The 23410-nt window shown below is 39.4% G+C and overlaps 1 protein-coding gene across 2 annotated transcripts in view; it reads right to left on the reverse strand.

Moving 5' to 3' along the window:
- Positions 1 to 23410, reverse strand: part of LOC113078419 (uncharacterized) — an 88066-nt gene that overhangs the window by 19619 nt on the left and 45037 nt on the right. The window contains exons 4-6 of one of the 2 annotated variants that reach the window (XM_026250749.1): positions 10539 to 11140; positions 7763 to 10422; positions 7296 to 7350 (exon numbers count right to left, since the gene is read on the reverse strand). In XM_026250749.1, coding sequence (XP_026106534.1) covers positions 8063 to 10422; positions 10539 to 11118 — 2940 coding nt within the window. In that variant the 5' untranslated portion in view covers positions 11119 to 11140 and the 3' untranslated portion in view covers positions 7296 to 7350; positions 7763 to 8062. Of the gene's footprint in view, positions 1 to 7295; positions 7355 to 7762; positions 10423 to 10538; positions 11141 to 23410 lie in introns of both variants that reach the window. The other variant, XM_026250748.1, reaches the window with a different exon arrangement.

Genomic DNA, 23410 nt, shown 5'->3' on the forward strand with positions numbered 1-23410 from the left:
CTCAGGCATTGTCTACACTGAGCTCACAACGAGCGAATTTATTCTTATTTAAGACCTTTTAAAATTAAATTATATCGGCGATTGCACACAATCTACCCTTTAGAACACACCAAGAGCTAAATTCAGATGTTTCTGAACTGTTTAAAGTAATAACATGATATATTCGTGGCAGGCAACTGTCCGCAAGCTCGCGATGTATTTCTCTGAACACTTGAAGTCCCACAATCCACCCATTAGAACACAACAAGAGCAAAATCCAGGGGTTTCTGAGCCGTGTATGTGTGCAAAATGCAATATTTGACATCGCGAAGGAAAAAAAATCAAATGACAGCGCGTTTCGAGGCGAGATCGGACAAATAAATAGGCTACACATTTCATTCACACTGACAAGCTAAACCAACATATGTTATTATTACCGGGTCAGATATCTCATTAATAAACTAGAATTAAAAGTTAGTGAACTAACTTTGATGTTGGCTTGGCCATCTTGGCCATGGAGCAAAAGAGCCACAGTACTTGTGTGCCCAACATTGAGTTGCCCCGCAGCAAAATAAATACAAATAATAATGCCATAAAAAAATACACCTGCAACAGTCTTTTTCCATGCTCCCTTGCTGTTTTCTTTTTTTAATAAAAAGCCTGGGCTATGATAACAGCTATGACAGGGTTGTCTAGCTGGATGTGAAATAAGTCATGCCTATTTTTCTCGTGTATGTATTTCACAGTCCTGCCACCGTCGCGTTGTGGGCAACGACACACAAGATAACTGAAACAATGCATTTTAAATCAAGGAGATCATAAGGGGTCCAAGCACAATGGTTTGTATAGATGATGCAGTTACACACTGTTTAAAATTGTTTAATTTGTACTGTATGTTCATTATATTTATTTATTTGTGCTATTTACATAATGTTTACATTTTTTTAAGTTTGTTTTTGTTAATTTAAAATAGCACTGCATAGTCTTCACTGTAAGATAAAATACACAATCAAACCAAAATGTATTCAGACACCTTCAACATTTCTCACATAATCACAGTTTATTTGCTGTAGTTTAGAAACTGGTAATAATATATGACAATAACTCAGAACAAATTCATCTTGATAATTTCGGATAACTTTGATAAAAAGATATGTAATGGAATCAACCAAAACTTCAGACAGCTGTCAGTATGACAATATTTACACAACTATCAATACTTTGTTGAACAGTTACCAAGCAAGAAATGCTTAATTTGGTTCAGTCTGTGGTGTGAAAAGGTTGCATTAACAATTAAAGAAAGAAACACTTAAGCAAAACATGGGCAGGTCCTTAATTATTATTTTTTTAAATCAATTTCACTAGTAGCCTACAGTATGAAGAATTAGTGGGTATAATATTTCACAGATCACTATTTTGCCATACTCACTTGTGGCCTGCACCCACTAGTAAAACAATTCTATCTGATTTTTGGATTGACTTTGGATAAATTCTTGTACTACACGGTAATTCAGTCAAGAGCAGTGAGTGATTTACTTTCATTTTCATACATTAAAGACTCTGACAGCAGAGCTAGTAAATTAGGCGCGGTCCCTTTAAGAGACAAACGCATCCATTATGATGATACACATCCGATTTTTTTTTTGCAACTCTTTACTTTCACTTAAGACATAACCACATACTTATTCGAACACACTTTCCAACACGGGTATTTCGACATATTTTGTATGTATTTGTTGTCGGTACAAAAGCAAGAAGACTTTGAGACGCGTCTCTGCTTGCTCCCTGAACACCAGAACACCGCGCTGCTGAATTGAGCTCTTTTGCTTTTCGCTCTTTTTTCTGTTTATTTAAACTGCGATTTGAATTTGTTCGTTCAGGTCCAGGAGGAAGTGAACGTCCTGAACGACAGCTCTGTTCAGTGTTGCTGTCCCTGTCCGCGATACGCACGGCTCTCTCTCGTGCACACGCGCCATCAGCTGCTCAGTTCAGTTTCCCGCAGCGCGGGGCTGAAGCCAACTTGATGTGTTGAATGCTCGGAGCACGTTATAAAACGTATTCTTAAAATACACATTTCTGTTTTAATAAATGGTCATATTAAATCATAGCATATGAACTGTAACTCCATGAATACTCAACGAAGAGACATGAGAGATATATCTATAGAAAGCTTGACATGTCTACTTTTAAACTAAACAAGTGCTGCCGAACAAATATTCTGTGATAAAGTAATCCATATCAAAACAAAGCGATGTCCTTTTTTCACGTCTCCTTTCATTATATCTAATGTGTATGGAAGGCCAAGAGGGTCAAATACACGTGTATTTCACGCGTAGACAACACGTATTTAATGCATTAAATACGTGTTGTTTACACGTGAAAAATCAGCGCGTATTTATCGTGTATTTCACATGTTAAATACACATTAAATACACGTGAAATACACGTGAAGTACGCGTTAAAAATCAGTTTGAACAGGTCAATGACATTGGCTGCTGAGGACTTGGGTCAAACCACTTCTGTGAGCTTAGAGGGGTGTACCATTCATAGACAGGCAACCACCATTTAACATGCCATAGATCAGCTTATTCAGCCTTATTATTTAGTCTTTTTTCTTTTCTGTTTAGTATAGCCTATAAAAATAATATATTTAAGTTTCGGTTTTATGAAATATTTATTTTTTAATAAATATTAATTAAAACTTTGTGGTGATAGTACAAAGTTTATAAAAGTTACAGTATTTTGTAATGAAACAGGAATCTTTGTTTAGCTCTTGACTCGCCGAAGTATACTATATATAGTTTCCCTTCTTTAATTTTTCAGTAATGTGTGATAACTTAAAATATGTTGTCAGTACTATTAAAATAAGATCAAATTGAATGGTATTTAGGAGATTATGGTTTTTGCATGACTTATTTCACATTCAGCTAGACAACCCTGTCGTAGCTGTTATCATAGCCTAGGCTTTTTATTAAAAAAAGAAAACAGCAAGGGACCATGGAAAAAGACTGTTGCAGGTGTATTTTTTTATGGTATTATTATTATTTTTTTTTGCAGCGGGGCAACTCAAGAATGTTGGGCACACAAGTACTGTGGCTCTTTTGCCCCATGGCTAAGATGGCCAAGCCAACATCAAAGTTAGTCCACTAAATTTTAATTCTAGTTATTCTTCTTCTTCTTCCTTTTTCTGGCCAGAACATTTTTGGACACTAACTCCTCCTAGAACCGTTCAAGCTACATACTCCAAACTCGGGTCAGACCTTCATACTGTTCTGACTTGGTGTGCTATATCTTTTCAGACTGGTTTGAATTACAGTTTTCTTAAAAGTTTATATTAAAAACTCATAAAAATCCCATAGACTTTCATTGACAGGATGTTCAGATGACCCAAGCTCCAAATCCCATTAGACTCAATCAAGCTTTGATGCTAATCAATTTAAACTCATTCAAACTCATCTTATCTATCTATCTATCTATCTATCTATCTATCTATCTATCTATCTATCTATCTATCTATCTATCTATCTATCATAGATCATAAATCATGGTAAACTATGATAAATCATGCTAGAATCAGTAAATCATACTTGAACATGGTAAATCGTGGTATACTATAGTAAATCATGGTAAACTACGGTAAATCGTGGTAAATAATGGTAAACTATGGTAAATCATGGTAAACTATGGTAAATCATGCTAAACTATGGTAAATCATGCTAGAATCAGTAAATCATACTTGAACATGGTAAATTGTGGTATACTATAGTAAATCATGGTAAACTATGGTAAATCGTGGTAAACTATGGTAAATCATGGTTAACTATGATAAATCATGCTAGAATCAGTAAATCATACTTGAACATGGTAAATCGTGGTATACTATAGTAAATCATGGTAAACTATGGTAAATCGTGGTAAATCATGGTAAACTATGCTAAATCATGCTAGAATCAGTAAATCGTACTTGAAAATGGTAAATCATGGTATACTATAGTAAATCATGGTAAACTATGGCAAATCATGGTAAACTATGGTAAATCATACTAGAATCAGTAAATCATACTTGAACATGGTAAATCGTGGTATACTATAGTAAATCATGGTAAACTACGGTAAATCGTGGTAAATCATGGTAAACTATGATAAATCATGCTAGAATCAGTAAATCATACTTGAACATGGTAAATCATGGTATACTACAGTAAATCATGGTAAACTATGGTAAATCGTGGTAAATCATGGTAAACTATGGTAAATCGTGGTAAACTATGGTAAATCATGCTAGAAACATGCTAGTCGCATGCTAGTCATTCTAGAAACATGCTAGCAACATGCTAATCATGCTAAAATCATGGTAAACTATGGTAAATCCTGGTAAATAATGGTAAACTATGGTAAATCATGGTAAACTATGGTAAATCGTGGTAAACTATGGTAAATCATGGTAAACTATGATAAATCATGCTAGAATCAGTAAATCATACTTGAACATGGTAAATCATGGTATACTATAGTAAATCATGGTAAACTATGGTAAATCATGGTAAACTATGTTAAATCATGCTAGAATCAGTAAATCATACTTGAACATGGTAAATCATGGTATACTACAGTAAATCATGGTAAACTATGGTAAATCGTGGTAAATCATGGTAAACTATGGTAAATCGTGGTAAACTATGGTAAATCATGCTAGAAACATGCTAGTCGCATGCTAGTCATTCTAGAAACATGCTAGCAACATGCTAATCATGCTAAAATCATGGTAAACTATGGTAAATCCTGGTAAATAATGGTAAACTATGGTAAATCATGGTAAACTATGGTAAATCGTGGTAAACTATGGTAAATCATGCTAGAAACATGCTAGTCGCATGCTAGTCATTCTAGAAACATGCTAGCAACATGCTAATAATGCTAAAATCATGCTAGCAAAATGCTAGTCGCATGCTAGTCATGCTAGAAAAATGCTAGCGACATGCTAGTAATATGCTAATCATGTTAGAAACATGCTAGCAAAATGCTAATCATGGTAAAATCATGCTAGCAACATGCTAGTTGCATGTTAATCATGCTTGAAACATGCTAGCGACATGCTAGCAACATGGTAATCATGCTAGCCAAATGCTAGCAACATGCTAGTCGCATGCTAATCATGCTAGAAACATGCTAGCAACATGCTAATAATGCTAGAAACATGCTAGTCGCATGCTAATCATGGTAGAAACATGCTAGCATGCTAGCATCATGTTAATCATGCTAAAATCATGCTAGTTTATAGCATGCGACTAGCATGTTGCATGCTATAAACATGCTAGCAACATGCTAGTCGCATACTAGTCATGCTAGAAACATGTTAACAACATGCTAATCATGCTAGCAACATGCTAGTCGCATGTTAATCATGTTAATATCATGCTAGCAACATGCTATTCGCATGTTAGTCATGCTAGAAAAATGTTAACAACATGCTAGTCATGCTAGGAACATGCTAGTCATGCTAGAAAAATGCTAGCAACATGTTAACAACATAATCATGCTAGCAACATGCTTATCATGGTAGAAACATGCTAGTCGCATGCTAATAATGCTAGAAACATGCTAGCATCATGTTAATCATGCTAAAATCATGCTAGCAACATGCTAGTCGAATGCTAGAAACATGCAAGCAACATGCTAATCATGCTAGAAACATGCTAGCGACATGCTAGCAAACATTCCCAAGGATTTTTTTCTTCTTTTTTTTTTCTCCATTTTGTCACCGATGGAGTTTTGGTTCCTTGCACCTCTGGCTTGCTTAGTTGGGGTCACTTCATCTACAGCGATATCATTGACTTGATTGCAAATAAATGCACAGACACTATTTAACTGAAAAGATATGACATCACTGAATTCAATGATGAACTGCCTTAACTATCATTTTGCATTATTGAGACACTGTTTTCCAAATGAATGTTGTTCAGTGCTTTGACGCAATGTATTTTGTTTAAAGCACTATATAAATAAAGGTGATTGATTGATTGATTCTAATCATGCTAGAAACATGCTAGCAACATGCTAATCATGGCAAAATCATGCTGGCAACATGCTAGTCGCATGCTAGTCATGCTGGAAACATGCTAGCAAAATACTAATAATGCTAGAAACATGATAGTCGCATGATAATCATGCTAGAAACAATGCTAACAACATGCTAAAATCATGCTAATCATGTTACCAACATGCTAGTCGAATGCTAATCATGCTAGAAACATGCTAGCAAACATGCTAATCATGCTAGAAACATGATAGCGACATGCTAGCAACATGCTAATAATGCTAGAAACATGCTAACGATATTGCTAACATGCTAATCATGCTAGAAACATGCTAGCAACATGCTAATCATGCTAGAAACATGCTAGCTACATGCAAGTCGCATGATAATCATGTTAGAAAAATGCTAGCAAAATGCTAGTCATGTTAGAAAAATGCAAACATGTTAGCAACATGCTAATCATGCTAGAAACATGCTAGCAAAATGTTAGCAAAATGCTAATCATGCTAGAAACATGCTAACAACATGCTAATCATGCTAGAGACATGCTAGTGACATGCTAATCATGCTAAAATCATGCTAGAAACATGCTTACAACATGCTAATCATGCTAGAAACATGTTAGCAACGTGCTAGTCAAATGCTAATCATGCAAGAAATATACTAGCAACATGTTAGTCATGATAACAATATGCTAGCAACATGCTATTAAAATGCTAATCATGCTAGAAACATGCTAGTAATGCTAGAAACATGCTAGCAAACATGCTAGTCATTCTAACAAAATGGTAGTAACTTGCTAATCATGCTAGAAACATGCTATCAACATGCTATTCGCATGCTAATCATGCTAGAAACATGGTAGCAACATGCTAGTCATGCTAACAAAATGCTAGTAACTTGTTAATGCATGCATTTTTTCTGTCAAACTAATCTATCATTTTTTCTTTTGAACTAAGCTATATCATTCTAACTAATCTATCTGTCATTCTTTCTAACTAATATATCTTTCTTTTTATCAACTAATCTATCAATCTAACTTTAAACTATAAACTTCTAACTTCTTTAAACTTCTTCAAACTTTCTGGTCAGGCTTTCTCGAGCCAACTTAAAGTTTGTCTCAACAAACTTTTTTTTCTAGTTAAATAGTTGCTAAGCCCCATGGACTTCCATAGTAGGAAATATTAATTAATTATAAAAATACTACGGGACTTGATGGGGGTCAGAAATTGTTAGTTGGTCGAACTCTCTAAGTAGATCATAAAGATATAGTACAAACCTGCATTTTATTTCTCTTGAGATCTGTCTCCTCTCACCTTCTGCACACTTGAGTTCTACCTGAAAATAAATTACACTGATTGTAGAAATAAACAAGTAGCATTCACTAAAGCAAATGTTTTTGTGTGGTTTAACGCAGGAATTGCATGAGATGTTTTATTCTAAATGAGAATGATGACCATGATCATAATGAACAGTAAGAAAAGTTAATTAACATGAGTAGGAGAGATGAAGGTCAAACAGACGTCTGAAAGCATGGAAGCTGATAAAAGATTGCTGGAGAACATTATTACTGCTTTAACAACAGCAGAAAATCAATGAGAAGCAGTAAGAATGCATCCAGAAACACTGAGACTAGTGTTTAAATGTGTTGAATAGCTCTGATAGTGACGGGTTCAGACCTGTGTGGACACAGATTACAGTGAAGGAACACATGTTATATAATACATTGAGTCTGCATGTTCTTACCGGACTGCCTCTGATCTCGTGTGTGTCACATCCGCTGGATGAAGCTGTTCATTTCCAGCTGTTTTGCTGCATGAAACACTTTTATTCTGCATTGCTCTGCAGTTCTTCAGCAGCTCTCTTACTGCTCCTCCATTCATCTCTCTCTCTCTCTCTCCTGGTCTTCATTCTTCATCTCTCTGTCTCCAGTGTGAAAGATAAAGCTCTGCTCCTGTCGCTCTCTGCTATGGCTTCCTCTTTGGTCTCTTCTTTCAGTCATTCATCCATCAGCTTTTAATGGAAGTGCTGAAGGAGGCAGGAGTATCAACTACAGACACAGGAATCTTTTTGTTTCTCTTCTCTTCTTTTCTTCTCTTCATCTCTCTGTCTCTTAGCTTCCATCTCTGCTCTGACTCTCTCTTCTGTCTCTTTCATCACTCTCTCAATCTCCTCTTGAATTTGTTTGTCTTTTCTTCCTCTTCTCTCTTCTTCTCTCTTCATCTCTGCTCGGACTCTCTCCTCGGTTTCTTTCATCACTCTCTCAATCTCCTCTTCTATTTGTCTCTGCTCTTCTTGTTTTCTCTGCTCTTCCTCTCTCAGTCTCTGCTCTTCTTCCTCTCGTCTGAATCTCTGAGCATCTTCGTACATCTGATTACTGTAGTATCCTCCTCCATTCTGCTCTATCATTGAGTCAATCTTCTGCAGGAGATCATTCACCTGCTCTCTGTTATTCTGATCTTTATTGTTGAAGACGTGATATCTGCCTCCACACTGCTGAACTAGATCTCTAAATCTACAGTTCTCCTCAATGAGTTTCTCTACTGACCATCCTTCCAGCAGATCTCCATGAGTGAAGATAATGAAGGAGTACTTTAACACTCCCTGACCAAACATCATCTCAATCATCTGAGGAATCTGCCGCTCCTGTTCAGTGAATCTCACGTTCACAGGAAACACAATGAGAAAAGCGTGAGGTCCAGGACTGGATAAATACACACTTCTGGCTATCTCCTCAGCTAACTCTTCAGGTCTCATCTGTGTGTCAAAGAATCCAGGAGTATCAACAACAGACACAGATCTGCCTGAAACAGTCGCGTGTTCCTCTGAACATTCACGGGTTACTGAACTCATGCTCATCACAGATATGAACTCTCTCTGTCCCAGGATTGTGTTTCCAGCTGCACTCTTCCCAACTCCAGTTTTACCCAGAAGAACAAGCCGTCTAGATGAGAGGCGGTCAGCTCCAAGTCTTTCTCTTTCAGATCTATCAGCTTCCACCTCTGCTCTGACACATTCCTCTGTCTCTTTGCTCACCCTCTCAATCTCCTCTTTTATTTGTTTCTCCCTCATTCTCTCTGATTCAGCTTCCATCTCTGTTCTGATTCTCTCCTCTGTCTCTTTTCTCACTCTCTCTTTCTCCTCTTGTCTTTGTTTCTCCTCTTGTTGTTTTCTCTGCTCTTCCTCTCGAAGTCTCCTCTGATTGCCATAAGCTACAATAGCAGTTCTAAAAGCACCTGCAGCAACAGCACCTGCAGCAACAGCACCTCCAACAGCACCTCCAACAGCAACAGCACCTCCAAGAGCAACAGCACCTCCAACAGCAACAGCACCTCCAAGAGCAACAGCACCTCCAAGAGCAACAAAACTTCCAACAGCAACAGTAGATGCAACAAGAAAGAAACGCTGCTTATACTTGCTGAAAAATTGATTAAATCCACTTATTGTTCTTTCTCTTCTCTTCTCTTCATCTCTCTGTCTCTCTGATTCAGCTTCGATCTCTGCTCTGATTCTCTCCTTGGTTTCCTTTTCCACCCTCTTAATCTCCTCTTGTATTTGTTCCTCACTCATTCTCTCTGCTTTAGCTTTCATCTCTGCTCGGACTCTCTCCTCTGTCTCTTTCATCACACTCTCAATCTCCTCTTCTATTTGTCTCTCCTCTTGTTGTTTTCTCTGCTCTTCCTCTCTCAGTCTCTGCTCTTCTTCCTCTCGTCTGAATCTCTGAGCATCTTCAAACATCTGGTTACTGTAGTGTCCTCCTCCATTCTGCTCTATCATTGAGTCAATCTTCTGCAGGAGATCATTCACCTGCTCTCTGTTATTCTGATCTTTATTGTTGAAGACGTGATATCTGCCTCCACACTGCTGAACTAGATCTCTAAATCTACAGTTCTCCTCAATGAGTTTCTCTACTGACCATCCTTCCAGCAGATCTCCATGAGTGAAGATAATGAAGGAGTACTTTAACACTCCCTGACCAAACATCATCTCAATCATCTGAGGAATCTGCCGCTCCTGTTCAGTGAATCTCACGTTCACAGGAAACACAATGAGAAAAGCGTGAGGTCCAGGACTGGATAAATACACACTTCTGGCTATCTCCTCAGCTAACTCTTCAGGTCTCATCTGTGTGTCAAAGAATCCAGGAGTATCAACAACAGACACAGATCTGCCTGAAACAGTCGCGTGTTCCTCTGAACATTCACGGGTTACTGAACTCATGCTCATCACAGATATGAACTCTCTCTGTCCCAGGATTGTGTTTCCAGCTGCACTCTTCCCAACTCCAGTTTTACCCAGAAGAACAATCCGTCGGGATGAGAGACGGTCAGCAGGAGCATCTGGTTCAATGTCTTGAGGTGTTTTCCTCATTAGCGGATTCGGCTTCAATTTCTCTAGGACTTCTCCTTCATAACAAAGAAACAACAAATAATGAACATAATTTTTAATGCACTGCAAAGAACTGATATTAAAATGCCCAGTGTAATAATTTAATATATATATAATATTATAAAAGACTCACCGAAGACAGAGAATGAGTGTAGTACTTTCACAATCAGCATCTGAACTTGTTCTGTATGTCCTCTCGTCTTGTTGTTGAACACGTGGTATCTCTGATCATATTTCTGAACGAGGTTCTTCAGTGGCTCAGACTGATTGATAAATTCTTCTACTGTCATGTTGTCCTCCTCCAGTTCATCTCCTCTGGTGAAGAGGATCCAGGTATACTTCAGGCGCTCGTCTCCCAGCAGCTTCTCAATCTTCTTCACAGTTTCTCTCTCTTTTTCAGTGAATCTGTCAGCTTTGATGACCAGCAGAAACACACAGGGATCTGATTCACATCTCAGGAAAACCTCTTCATATTTCTTCTGAATCTCATGATCACTCAGTTCTGTGTTAAACATTCCTGGTGTGTCATAGACGGTGACCCATCGTTCACAGACCCTCCCAGATTCCACAGCTACGTCTCGTGTGACTGAAGAAGAGCTTTTCTTTGATTTGAAAGCTTCTTTTCCCAGGATTGTGTTTCCTGAAGCACTTTTCCCAATCCCTGATCTTCCCAGTAACACCACATTCAAACCTCTGATCTTTTCTGCCATCATTGATAGGTGGCATAAAAAAGTGCTGCAAGACAAAAATGTACACACAATTGTGTTTGTCAGCAGATGAATCTTACTGTTTATTATTGTTTCTCCTCTATGTCTGATTTTCATAAGACTCATCGCTCTGAAAAGTGAGGTGTGCTGTGATTGGCCAGCTATCCAGTGTGTTGTGATTGGCCGAATGCCTCAAGCATGTGACGGAAATGTTATGTCCTTTAACATATTGTGATGACCTGTCCAGCCAGAGTGAAGAGACATAAACATTAAACCCATTATAACATGATATAAACATGATTTCTAGTCATGTCCTCTTTAGGAAGTTTCGCTCTCACAGTGAAACAGTGTCTATACGACATGGTGGCGACGACAGCAGCAACAATACTACAACAAGTATGAAAAGTATGCCTTCTTTCTTTGCGTGAACGTTTGGGTGGCGTTACACAAATCTTCCCACACAGTAATAACAATAAAATAAACGACAAAGGAAAAAAAAAACATACATAAATATATATATATATATATATATATATATATATATATATATATATATATATATATATATATATATATATATATATACATACATACATACACACACACACACATATATATATATACACACATACATACATACAGGTCCTTCTAAAAAAATTAGCATATTGTGATAAAAGTTCATTATTTTCCATAATGTAATGATAAAAATTAAACTTTCATATATTTTAGATTCATTGCACACCAAGTGAAATAGTTCAGGTCTTTTATTGTTTTAATAGTGATGATTTTGGCATACAGCTCATGAAAACCCAAAATTCCTATCTCAAAAAATTAGCATATAATGAAAAGATTCTCTAAACTAGCTATTAACCTAATCATCTGAATCAACTAATTAACTCTAAACACCTGCAAAAGATTCCTGAGGCTTTTAAAAACTCCCAGCCTGGTTCATTACTCAAAACCACAATCATGGGTAAGACTGCCGACCTGACTGCTGTACAGAAGGCCATCATTGACACCCTCAAGCGAGAGGGTAAGACACAGAAAGAAATTTCTGAACGAATAGGCTGTTCCCAGAGTGCTGTATCAAGGCACCTCAGTGGGAAGTCTGTGGGAAGGAAAAAGTGTGGCAAAAAACGCTGCACAACAAGAAGAGGTGACCGGACCCTGAGGAAGATTGTGGAGAAGGACCGATTCCAGACCTTGGGGGACCTGCGGAAGCAGTGGACTGAGTCTGGAGTAGAAACATCCAGAGCCACCGTGCACAGGCGTGTGCAGGAAATGAGCTACAGAGAACTGTTGCTCAGTGGTCCAAAGTACTTTTTTCGGATGAAAGCAAATTTTGCATGTCATTTGGAAATCAAGGTGCCAGAGTCTGGAGGAAGACTGGGGAGAAGGAAATGCCAAAATGCCTGAAGTCCAGTATCAAGTACCCACAGTCAGTGATGGTCTGGGGTGCCATGTCAGCTGCTGGTGTTTGTCCACTGTGTTTTATCAAGGGCAGGGTCAATGCAGCTGGTTATCAGGAGATTTTGGAGCACTTCATGCTTCCATCTGCTGAAAAGCTTTATGGAGATGAAGATTTCGTTTTTCAGCACGACCTGGCACCTGCTCACAGTGCCAAAACCACTGATAAATGGTTTACTGACCATGGTATTACTGTGCTCAATTGGCCTGCCAACTCTCCTGACCTGAACCCCATAGAGAATCTGTGGGATATTGTGAAGAGAAAGTTGAGAGACACAAGAACCAACACTCTTGATGAGCTTAAGGCCACAATCGAAGCATCCTGGGCCTCCATAACACCTCAGCAGTGCCACGGGCTGATTGCCTCCATGCCACGCCGCATTGAAGCAGTCATTTCTGCAAAAGGATTCCCGACCAAGTACTGAGTGCATAACTGAACATAATTATTTGAGGTTTGACTTTTTTTGTATTAAAAACACTTTTCTTTTATTGGTCGGATGAAATATGCTAATTTTTTTAGATAGGAATTTGGGGTTTTCATGAGCTGTATGCCAAAATCATCAGTATTAAAACAATAAAAGACCTGAAATATTTCAGTTGGTGTGCAATGAATCTAAAATATATGAAAGTTTAATTTGTATCTTTACATTATGGAAAATAATGAACTTTTAATAATAATAACAAAAAAATAATAAATAAATAAAAAAAGGGTCACAGGTCAGTTCAGATAGCTACAGACTAAGAAGAGTTGAAAATAGTCATACAAGAAGTAATCATTATATAAAAAGGGGTATTTTAGGAAAAACAGTAAAACATTAAATTACTAAAAGTTTGGCAGTAATGAAATTTAGGTGGGAATAGGCTGAGAATAAAGATATTAGGGGTGTGCACGGATAGTCAAACATTCGAATATTCGTTCTTGTAACGATATTAAAACTCCATACTCATCGGGAAGGAGGAGGCGGGAACCGGCGCACAATCAAAACATTTTAATATTCAAAATAAATACAAAACAGCGCACCAGCCCCTCGCGGATGACTGGTGCGCGCAAATAAAAACCAAAACATAAAATAATGTCCCAGGCCTGGTCCTCTCTCGTCCTTCACGGTCGTCGCTCCAGTTTTATATCCTTCCATCTCCTACGTGGGACTCGAGACAGGTGGTGGGGCGCAGGTGCAGCTCATCTCCAATCACTACACCTGGCCTCACTCCTCGTTCCCACGTCTCTCGGCCCCGCCCCACTCGTCACAGTTCTGCTCTAATTATTCGATAAATAAAAATTATATTCGAATTTCGAAAAAAAAAAGTTCACAATAAAACCTAATTTGGTCACTTTCTGTGATTCTCCACGGCATATTTGAAGATGTATGCAAGCAAAAAATAATGAATGAATAAGCGGCCGTTCACATATCGCGCCTAAAAACGCGTGGAAAACACTTGGCGTGCCGCTTTCTCCTTTCCAAAGCACTCAGGCAGAAGCGCTTCTGAGGCATCTGCCGTTGCTAAGTAACAATGACGTGCTCTCTCCATGAAGTAGCGGAAATTTCAGCAGAGGAAAAATGGATTTGCAGCACAAAAAAATCACTTTCAGTAGCTCTGGTACTAAATTTATTTCAAAATGGCAATCCATATACAGCTATGATCAGCAGTTCCTTCATCTTAGCTGAGCTTTCAACGTTGTTACAGGAAAGGATGAAGCTGAATGTTTAGTTCTTGTCTTGCGGCATTCTGAAAAGTTGAGATGTTTTTAACTCGATGCGGTGCGAACACGCCTGGAAAAAACTGGCGTGTCGCACCGCGTGCGCATCGCAACTGCGTCGTTTCCATTAGGAAATACATTGGAAATAACGAACTTGATCACGCAAAAGACGCGATATGTGAACAGCCCCTAAGAACTGCGGCCTTCTACAGTACTTCAAATATGCAGTGGAGAATCACAGAAAGTGACCGAATTCAAGAACATTGCTGCGGCATCTCTCAAGCAACGAATAAACACCGCTAACTTGGAGAATGCAGTGAAAACTCCTCTTCTCACGTCTGCCCTAGACCCTCGGCACAAACATCTCAGGTTTCTCGATGAAAACATGAGAAAGTAAGAAAAAAAAAACTTTTTTGAACATTATCAGAACATTTTCCTTGATGCGAGTGGTGCGGATGCAGCAGTCACCAACGATGATGCAATGCTCACTCATCGGAAAAGGCTGAGCCAGTTCTTCAGCGATGATTACAGAGTCCAGCCGAGACGAGTGGGAACAGTTCTTGCTGGAGCCATCAGATGAGGATCCCATTCAAGATTTGCTGACAGTTTAAAAGTTTCCAAGTTAAGTGTAGGCTACGTTCTACAATAGCCTAATTGCTGCAGGCTGCTTTACGTTTTTTCTTTGTTCACTTTTTTTTTTTTTTTTTTAATTTGTTAAAGGTTTTCAGCTACAAAACACGATGTGTAATGTTCAAGCTTATTGTGTGTAATCTTGTTCAAAATGACGGAAACAATAAATGTTGCTGAAAAATAACGTCTGTCTCATTAAACTTAATTTAAATAAACGAATATGCGAATATTTGTTTTTTGTGAGCTCAAATATTCGAATGTGATATTTGTGGAAAACGCCTATGCCTAAAAGATATATTTTATCTCTTTCAACCTCACTCATATTACTAAAACTGGAATTTGAAATAAAGGACATAAAGGGTTTCCAAATCTTCTCAAATAAGGACAGTTTCCCTTTTAAAATATATGTAATCTTTTCCATTGACAAACAAAAGGACATATTATTGATCCATTGTACAACAGATGGCCTTTCCACTTTTTTCCAATACATAGCTATTAAACGCTTTGCTTGAAGTATACACGTCAATAAGTTTACAAGTGCTACTACAATGTACAATATTATCAGGAAAAATTTCCAGAATAAAAATTTCTGGATTCATTGGAAGATTAAAGGTTAAATTTTCATTGGAAGATTAGGCTCAATTTTGTTTAGCCTAACTGGAGTAAAATACGTTCTAATAATCCAGTTGTATTGTATTAATTTAAGATTGCTGTTAATAGTTTGTGCTTGATTTTCTCTCATATATCTAAGGAAATGTTAATTTTTAAGTCTTCTCTCCAGGAGATCAGTTTGGATTCTGAAGATTCTTTCACGAGTTCACACTTACATATAATTAGCTGAAGTATTATAATGCATATTTGGCGTGCTGTCCGGGGGAAGGGGCGCCGAGCTCGGGAATGGCCCGAACCTAGAGTACCCCGCCGTAAAAGTGTAAAAGTGTAAAATGAACTCTAGTGGAGCAGATGGGGTGGAGGGGGGATGTTGATAAACCGTCAATGGAGACAGGTAGGCTAATTCAGCTGTATTTATACCCTAAGGTTGATTATCTTAAGTGGCTCCACCTGTGCTAATTAGGCTAAGTATCTGACGTGCTCCTCCCGAACCTTGTTATGAAACTACATTTCACGAGTTCACACTTACATATAATTAGCTGAAGTATTATAATGCATATTTGGCGTGCTTTCCGGGGAAGGGGCTCCGAGCTCGGGAATGGCCCGAACCTAGAGTACCCCCCAAAAAGCAATAGCGGAAAGGACAGCCGCCAGACTAAGGACCCCCCCACAATAGCGTTGAGATCTGGCGGGGGCTGATATTTAGAAAGTCAGCTGGTTGGCAGGTCGGAAGAGCCTATGTACTCCAGTGGGAGCAACTTTACCTATTTGGAGAGATAGGCCCTACCGGCTGCTTGTATCAGACTACGTGATTTGGGGCGCCCGGTCGGGAGGGCTCGAGCCGTTGCACAACCGGAGCACCTCACTGCATTGGAACGGATGAGCCCTACCGGCCGATGGCAGAGGAGCAACGTGATTGGGTAGCCCGACCAGGAGGGCCCGAGTTGACTCGACTGAAATAGGTCACGGTGTTGGCGTACGGGCCCTACTGGCTGATGAGCCCCTGCTAGTCAGTGGGCAACCAGGGCAGATAACTGACCGAGAGGACCCATGAAGCCTCGGACTGGAGATCGAGACTCAGGACGACGGACGTGTAAGTCCTCTCGGTTGAGCAGATAAACAGGCTTTGGGCCGCCGACAAAGAGGACTCTTGCGACACCCGACGGGAGATCAATACTCACGGCATCGGATGGATAAGACCTGTTTGTGGGCAGCAAGTAAAGAAAACCCGACCGGGAGCACTCTCGCCGACATCTGACACGAGAACAATACTCAACGGCATCAGATGGGTAAGCCTCGCCGGCTGGGGAGCGGGAAAAGGAAAACCCGACTGCGTGGGCTCTCGCAGCATCCGATGGGAGATCAGGACTCAGAACATCGAACGGATAAGCCTCACCAGGCAGGGGGAAAAGATTTGGACAGAGTTTGGCGGGAGGTGGAGACTCTTGTCATCTTACAGCGAGTACTGTCACCCGTCAAACAGGAACGAAAAGTTAGGTGGCCGTGAGACTCTCGCCGACGTCCGATGGGAGCTCAATACTCAAGGCACCGAACGGGTAAGCCTCGCCAACCGTAGAAAGGAAAAGGTAAGACTGTCTAGCAGGGAGGCTCTCGCCGACGTCCGATGGGAGCTCAATACTCAAGGCATCGAACGGGTAAGCCTCTCCGGATGTAAGACGGAAAGGGTAAAGTTGTGTTGCCAGGAGGCTCTCACCGGCGTCCGATGGGAGCTCAATACTCAAGGCATCGAACGGGTAAGCCCCGCTGACTGTAGGAGGAAAAGGTAAGGGTGTGTGGCCTGGAGGCTCACGCCAGCATCCCGTGGGAGCTCAATACTGACGGCATCGTATGGGTAAGCCTTTTTTGACCAAAGGATGAAAAAAGTTGTCTAGCCGTGAGACTCTTACCGACATCCGACAGGAGCTCAATACTCACGCCGTTGAATGGGTAAGCCTCGCCGACTGTAGAAAGGAAAAAGTAATGTGGTCTAGGCGGGAGGCTCTCACCGACATCTGATGGGAGGTAAATACTCACGACATCAAACGGGAAAGCCTCTCCGAACATAAGACGGAAAGGTAAAGTTGTATGGCCAGTATTTGGCCAGACAGTGAAGGAGGGTTTTTTTTTTTACATAAAAGTTGGATCAACCGGGAGCACTCTTGGAGTGCCTGACAGGGGTTCAATACTAAGAACAATTTGTTTGTCTAAAGGGTAGACGCTATGCGGATTACTGCATAATTGTTTAACAAATCCAATGAGCTGCTTCCGATATCAAGTCAGAAAATCTTGGTGCAGTCATTGTATTTGGAAAATTAAGTGTACAAAAAATAAATAGAATTTCCTGTGCCAGTGTACCCCAGATGAGTGCCATGAATCAGCGATATAGCCATTGTCAATCGTCATCTTGTCAGTGCGTGAGATCGACGATATGTATCGATGATGTAATCGTGCTTGGGTGGAGGAAGAGAGAGACTCTGTTCTTTTCATGGCATGACTTTTTGCTGTTTTAAACCATGCAGGTGAAAGAAAAAGAGCCTATGGAATCACCGATAGTCTAAAAGAATATACTTTCAGATGCATTGATAAACTGATGTTAAATATAAAATTATTATATTTAAAACAGCTAGTTCATGTAATCAGGTACTACTGTCATCTCGCTTGTCTTGTGAAAAATTTGCCGCATCTGTACACGGAAGTTATCTATCTAAATGATCTGGAAAACAGTCAATGGTGAAACAAGAGGATTTCATTTAAAGTTCAACAATTAAACCCTAATATGGATGTAAACAAACATGTTAAATATAGTATTCAAAACAGGTAAATATATTTGAAGTAAGGTTTAGTTGAAACTGATGCATTGGTCGTACGCGCTCCGGACCACGCGCCTCATGATGAGACCGACAACACCACAGAAACAAAGATTGAGATACATTCTAACTGTGGCATTAAACTTAGTTAGTGAGGCTTGTTTAAAATATTGCGCATACCAGATCACCTGTTAAAGTGCAATGAAATACCTTGTATCTGCAGACGGTGTACGTCTGTTTGTGGATTGAGACTTCTTCACCGCCTACAGGCTCAAATCATCCTTGCAAGCACGGGCAAGCGTGAAATGGAATAACGGAGCAGTTTGGTAGCTGAATTATAGTAGGCCGCCTAATAATGATAATAAAATACAATAATAGGAGAATGAGTCTAATATCATCTTGACTATAATCGATACGTAATACTATCACCACCACCTAGGATGAATAGGCATAACTTTGAAGCGGAGATGATGTTGACTTTTGCCAGAAGAGAACCACGACCCATTGAATGATGAAAAAGGACTTTTTTTTTTTTTTTGTAAGGAGATACAGAAAAGGCTCCTTCGGGAGCAGACACTGCTGCGGCAGTGAGGAGATGCAGAAAAGGCTCCTGCGGGAGCAGACACTGCTGTGGGGTAGATACAGAAAAGGCTCCTGCGGGAGCAGACACTGCTGTGGGGTAGATACAGAAAAGGCTCCTGCGGGAGCAGACACTGCTGTGGGGTAGATACAGAAAAGGCTCCTGCGGGAGCAGACACTGCTGCGTCAGTGAGGAGATACGGAAAACAGATAAGTAAAGGGGGGCATGAGAAGAAGAGGAGAGATAGCTGCTTTGGCCGCCTGCGGAGCTTGCTTCAACTGCTGTAGTTGTTGAAAGTGAGAAAAAAAATGTGAAAGTGACATGACATTCAGCCAAGTATGGTGACCCACACTCATAACTCATGCTCTGCATTTAACCCATCCGAAGTGCACACACACAGCAGTGAACACACGCACACCATGAACACACCCCCGCAGCAGTGGGCAACCATTTATGCTGCAGCACCCGGGGAGCAGTTGGGGGTTCGCCTTGCTCAAGGACACCTCAGTCATGGTATTGCCAGCCCGAGATTCGAACCCACAACCCTAGGGTTAGGGGTCAAACTCTCTAACCACTAGGCCCATCTTCCCCCTCCTTGGCTGTGGGAAGAGTAGACAGGTTAGTAACATTTGATGGGGCAACCTAAAAAATTAATGCGTAGCCTACTGTGTTGCCAGCTTAGCGATTGGTTGCCTAATTTGACAATTACTTAAGCCTTTGTCCACATTAGTACGTTCCTGTTGGAAAAGCATCATTACTCTTGTTTTGGCCTTCCGGCCTTTTTAAGCAGCCTCCAAAACGGATAAATTTGGAACACTGGTTTCACATTGTAGTATAGACTTTGGAAACAGAGGCTTCTGAAAACAATGAACATCATTTAGTCTTGTAAAACATACCAATAGACATGATTATGGCAATAACATTAATTGCAGTTATGTGCTATTCACTTCCAAGCAGTTTCTAAAGATATTTACTTGCATGCTTTTCATATTATAGTCCTAGAAAGACAACAGAATTTTACTCACACTTGCTGTCCTGCGGCAAAACGAGGGTAGTGGTGTATTAGATAAATTCTAAGCGATCACGCCAGTAAATGGTGAAATATGTCCCTAAATAAATTGATCCTGCCAGAATAATTGCATGAAACTTATTTCTGTGTGAGGTTTAAACATGCACGGTAAGGCAGATAATATCTTTGGACATTTCAGTTGGATGACGATTATGGGAAAAATGCCTTGGCTTCGTGGTAAAAATTGGCATCGTCATCCAATGGAACTATGTCATAACCTCATTTAACAAACTTTAAGCCACCTTCCATGGCACACGACATTTGGACACGATTGTCACATTTCTCCCTCTAGGCAGTCGTGCAGAACTTTCAAACTGGTCGTGCAGCAACTGTTACGACAGGCTGAGCCGCGGTGGGTAAGAACTGAGGTGTGATTCCAGCACTCGGGGAGAGCCCGGTCTTGATCGGATCAATCGTGGTGTCAAGCGATGCGAGCTCGGGCTTTGCATGGTCTATTGGCCAAGACGTGTGGCTTGGCGAGAAGAGCAGCTGTCGCGATGACGTTTGATGGTGCTCAACGGCCGTGTTTAATGATCATGGGTATCAGCAAAAGTAGCAGATCTGAAAAATCCCCAGTATGGATCTCCTCGGTGGAAGGAAAATTGGGTCTGTGATAAGATGGCAGACAGAGTGAACCGGGATGTTGATAAACCGTCAATGGAGACAGGTAGGCTAATTCAGCTGTATTTATACCCTAAGGTTGATTATCTTAAGTGGCTCCACCTGTGCTAATTAGGCTAAGTATCTGACGTGCTCCTCCCGAACCTTGTTATGAAACTACATTTAGAGTGTGACTCAATTTATAAAACATTGATATTAAGCCTTTAGATTGTGGTGACCTTGATAATAAAAATTTCAAGAGTTGTCTTAATGGGTTTAGTAAGATTTGTACCTTGGTGTGAAGAAACATACCTCCTAAATTGAATAAATTTAAAGAAACGTGTTTTAAGAATATCAAATTGTGCCACAATATCTGCAAAGGACATTAAGTCGTTTCCTATATAAAAAAATTCTCAATTTTTTGCAGTCCTTTATCATACCATAGCTTAAATCCAGAGTCTGATCTAGCTGGTTTAAAGCTTTAATTTAATCATATTTGAGTAAAACATGATAAAGTATTTGTCCGACCTAAATAATTATGAACATCACACCAGACTTTAATTGTATAAATGAGAATAGGATTGAGAGATACAATATCTTTACCTTTTTGGATAATTTTGAAATCAGTCGAATAAAGATTAAAAGGTAATTTTGACTTTATAAAGAAAGATTCGATGTCCAACCAAGATGGACGGGGTTCAGGAGAAAAATAGTATAAAGTAGAACTCAATTGTGCTGCCCAAAAATACCACTGTAGAATAGGAAATTGGAAACCACCCTTGTTGTATGATAAGTATAATATTAGCAGTCGAACTCGAGCTCGTTTATTATTCCAGATAAAGTCAGTAAAAAGTTTCCGAAGTGACGTAAAAAAGGAGGGGGGAGGGCACAGGGGAATATTTCGAAAGAAGTATAGTATTTTAGGTAATATTAGTAACAGCTGGTTGTTGACTATCATCCTTATTCAATAAAAGAAGACATGATTTAGACTGATTAACTTTATAAGCAGAGAAGTTTCCTGGAAATGGAGTGGGACAAATTTTTTAGATATACAATAACATCATCTGCATACAAAGAAATACGTATATCTGTGGTACTTAATCTGATGCCTAGTATGTTACTGTGAGACCTTATTGCAATGGCAAGAGGCTTGATTGCTAAAATAAAAAGAAGCGGTGATATTTCGTCAAGGATACTCGCCCCTTTCGATATTGAAAGCCCCGGAGACAATACTGTTAGTAAGTACTTCAGCCATAGGATGCGTATAAAGTATTTTAATCCATTTACTAAAAGTTTCTCCAAACCCAAATCTTTTCAGGACGTCAAATAGATAGGGCCATTCCACCCTGTCGAAGGCCTTTTCAGCATCCAGGGACAGAATGGCCATATCAGAAGCTCCCTTTTTAAGATATAAAATGTTAAGCAAAGTTCTAACATTATGGAGACCTTGCCTACCTCTAATAAATCCATTTTGATCTCTATGTATTATATTGGGTAAAAGTGCCTCCAACCTCCTTGCCAGAATTTTACTCAATATCTTAACATCTGTGTTAAGTAATGAAATTAGCCGAAATGATTCACATTTAGTATTTATTTCATTAGGCTTAGGAAGTAGTTTAATTAACGCGTTTCTAAAAGAGTCCGGGAGCACACCATTTTCAAAGGATTCTTTTAACATTTCTAAAATTGGTGGGACAAGTTTTCTTTTAAATTTCTTGTAAAAGTTTACATTAAGACCGTCTGGCCCCGGTGTTCGTCCCGCTGTTAAACTACCAATAGCCTCTATAATTTCTTCTTCAGTTATATCTTTGTCCAGGGACAATTTTGCCTCTTCAGAGAGATTAGGTATGGATAGACCGTCCAGAAAGGTTGTTTGTGCACCATTGTTTAAATATTCAGAGGAGTATAAATTCTTGAAAAGCATTTAAAAGTATTATTTTTTTCAGCTGGGTCATTTGTGATATTCCCCTTATTATCTTCGATAGAATTTATTGTTCTTTCAGATTGATTTTGCTTAATTCTCCAAGCTAGCAATTTCCCCGCTTTCTCACCTTGATCATAATAGTTTTGCCTTAACATCATAAGGCTGGCAGCAGCTTTTTTGGCAGAGATAGTTCATTGTATTTAGTTCTAAGAGTTAACAATTCTTGGTGAAAGGTTAAATCATTTTTATCTGATAATTTTTTTTTCAAGAAATTTAATTTTTGTATTGAGTGCAGTCAATTATTTTTTATAGCCTTTTGAGTTACTGCTTGTGATGCTTATAAGAACACCTCTTATGAAAACTTTAAAAGCTTCCCATCTGATTCAGGCTGAGGTTTGTGTTGTGTTAATATCAAAATACATTTCTATCTGTTGTGTGATTATTTTCACAAAACTTTTCATCTAGAAGCCATTTAGGGTGAAATCTCCATACTGGAGGACCACCTGATAAACCAGGGTCATTATAAGTAAATAATAGAGGGGCATGATCTGAAATTACTATTGTATCGTAGAGACAATCAGTAATATGTGACAATTATTTCTGAAATCAGAATATAATCAATTCTGGAATAAGACTGATGTGTTCTAGAAAAGCAAGAGTACTGAATCTCCTTAGGATGTAATTGTCTCCATATTTCTAATAGGTTTAAGTCCTTTATAAAATAATGAAGGGTCTTTCTGGTCTGTCTATGTGACTGATCTATGCCAGAAGAACGATCTATAATTGGGTCCAACTGACGGACCGCAACCACGTGAACGCTGGAATCCGTTAACATGGGTGCTTAAAAATGTGTGAAACAGGCGTAAGGTTGTTTGCACCTTGTGCAATGTGGAATTAGTGTACAGCTTTC

This window comes from Carassius auratus, unplaced genomic scaffold (assembly GCF_003368295.1).
Source record: "Carassius auratus strain Wakin unplaced genomic scaffold, ASM336829v1 scaf_tig00025698, whole genome shotgun sequence".
Lineage (NCBI taxonomy): Eukaryota > Metazoa > Chordata > Actinopteri > Cypriniformes > Cyprinidae > Carassius > Carassius auratus.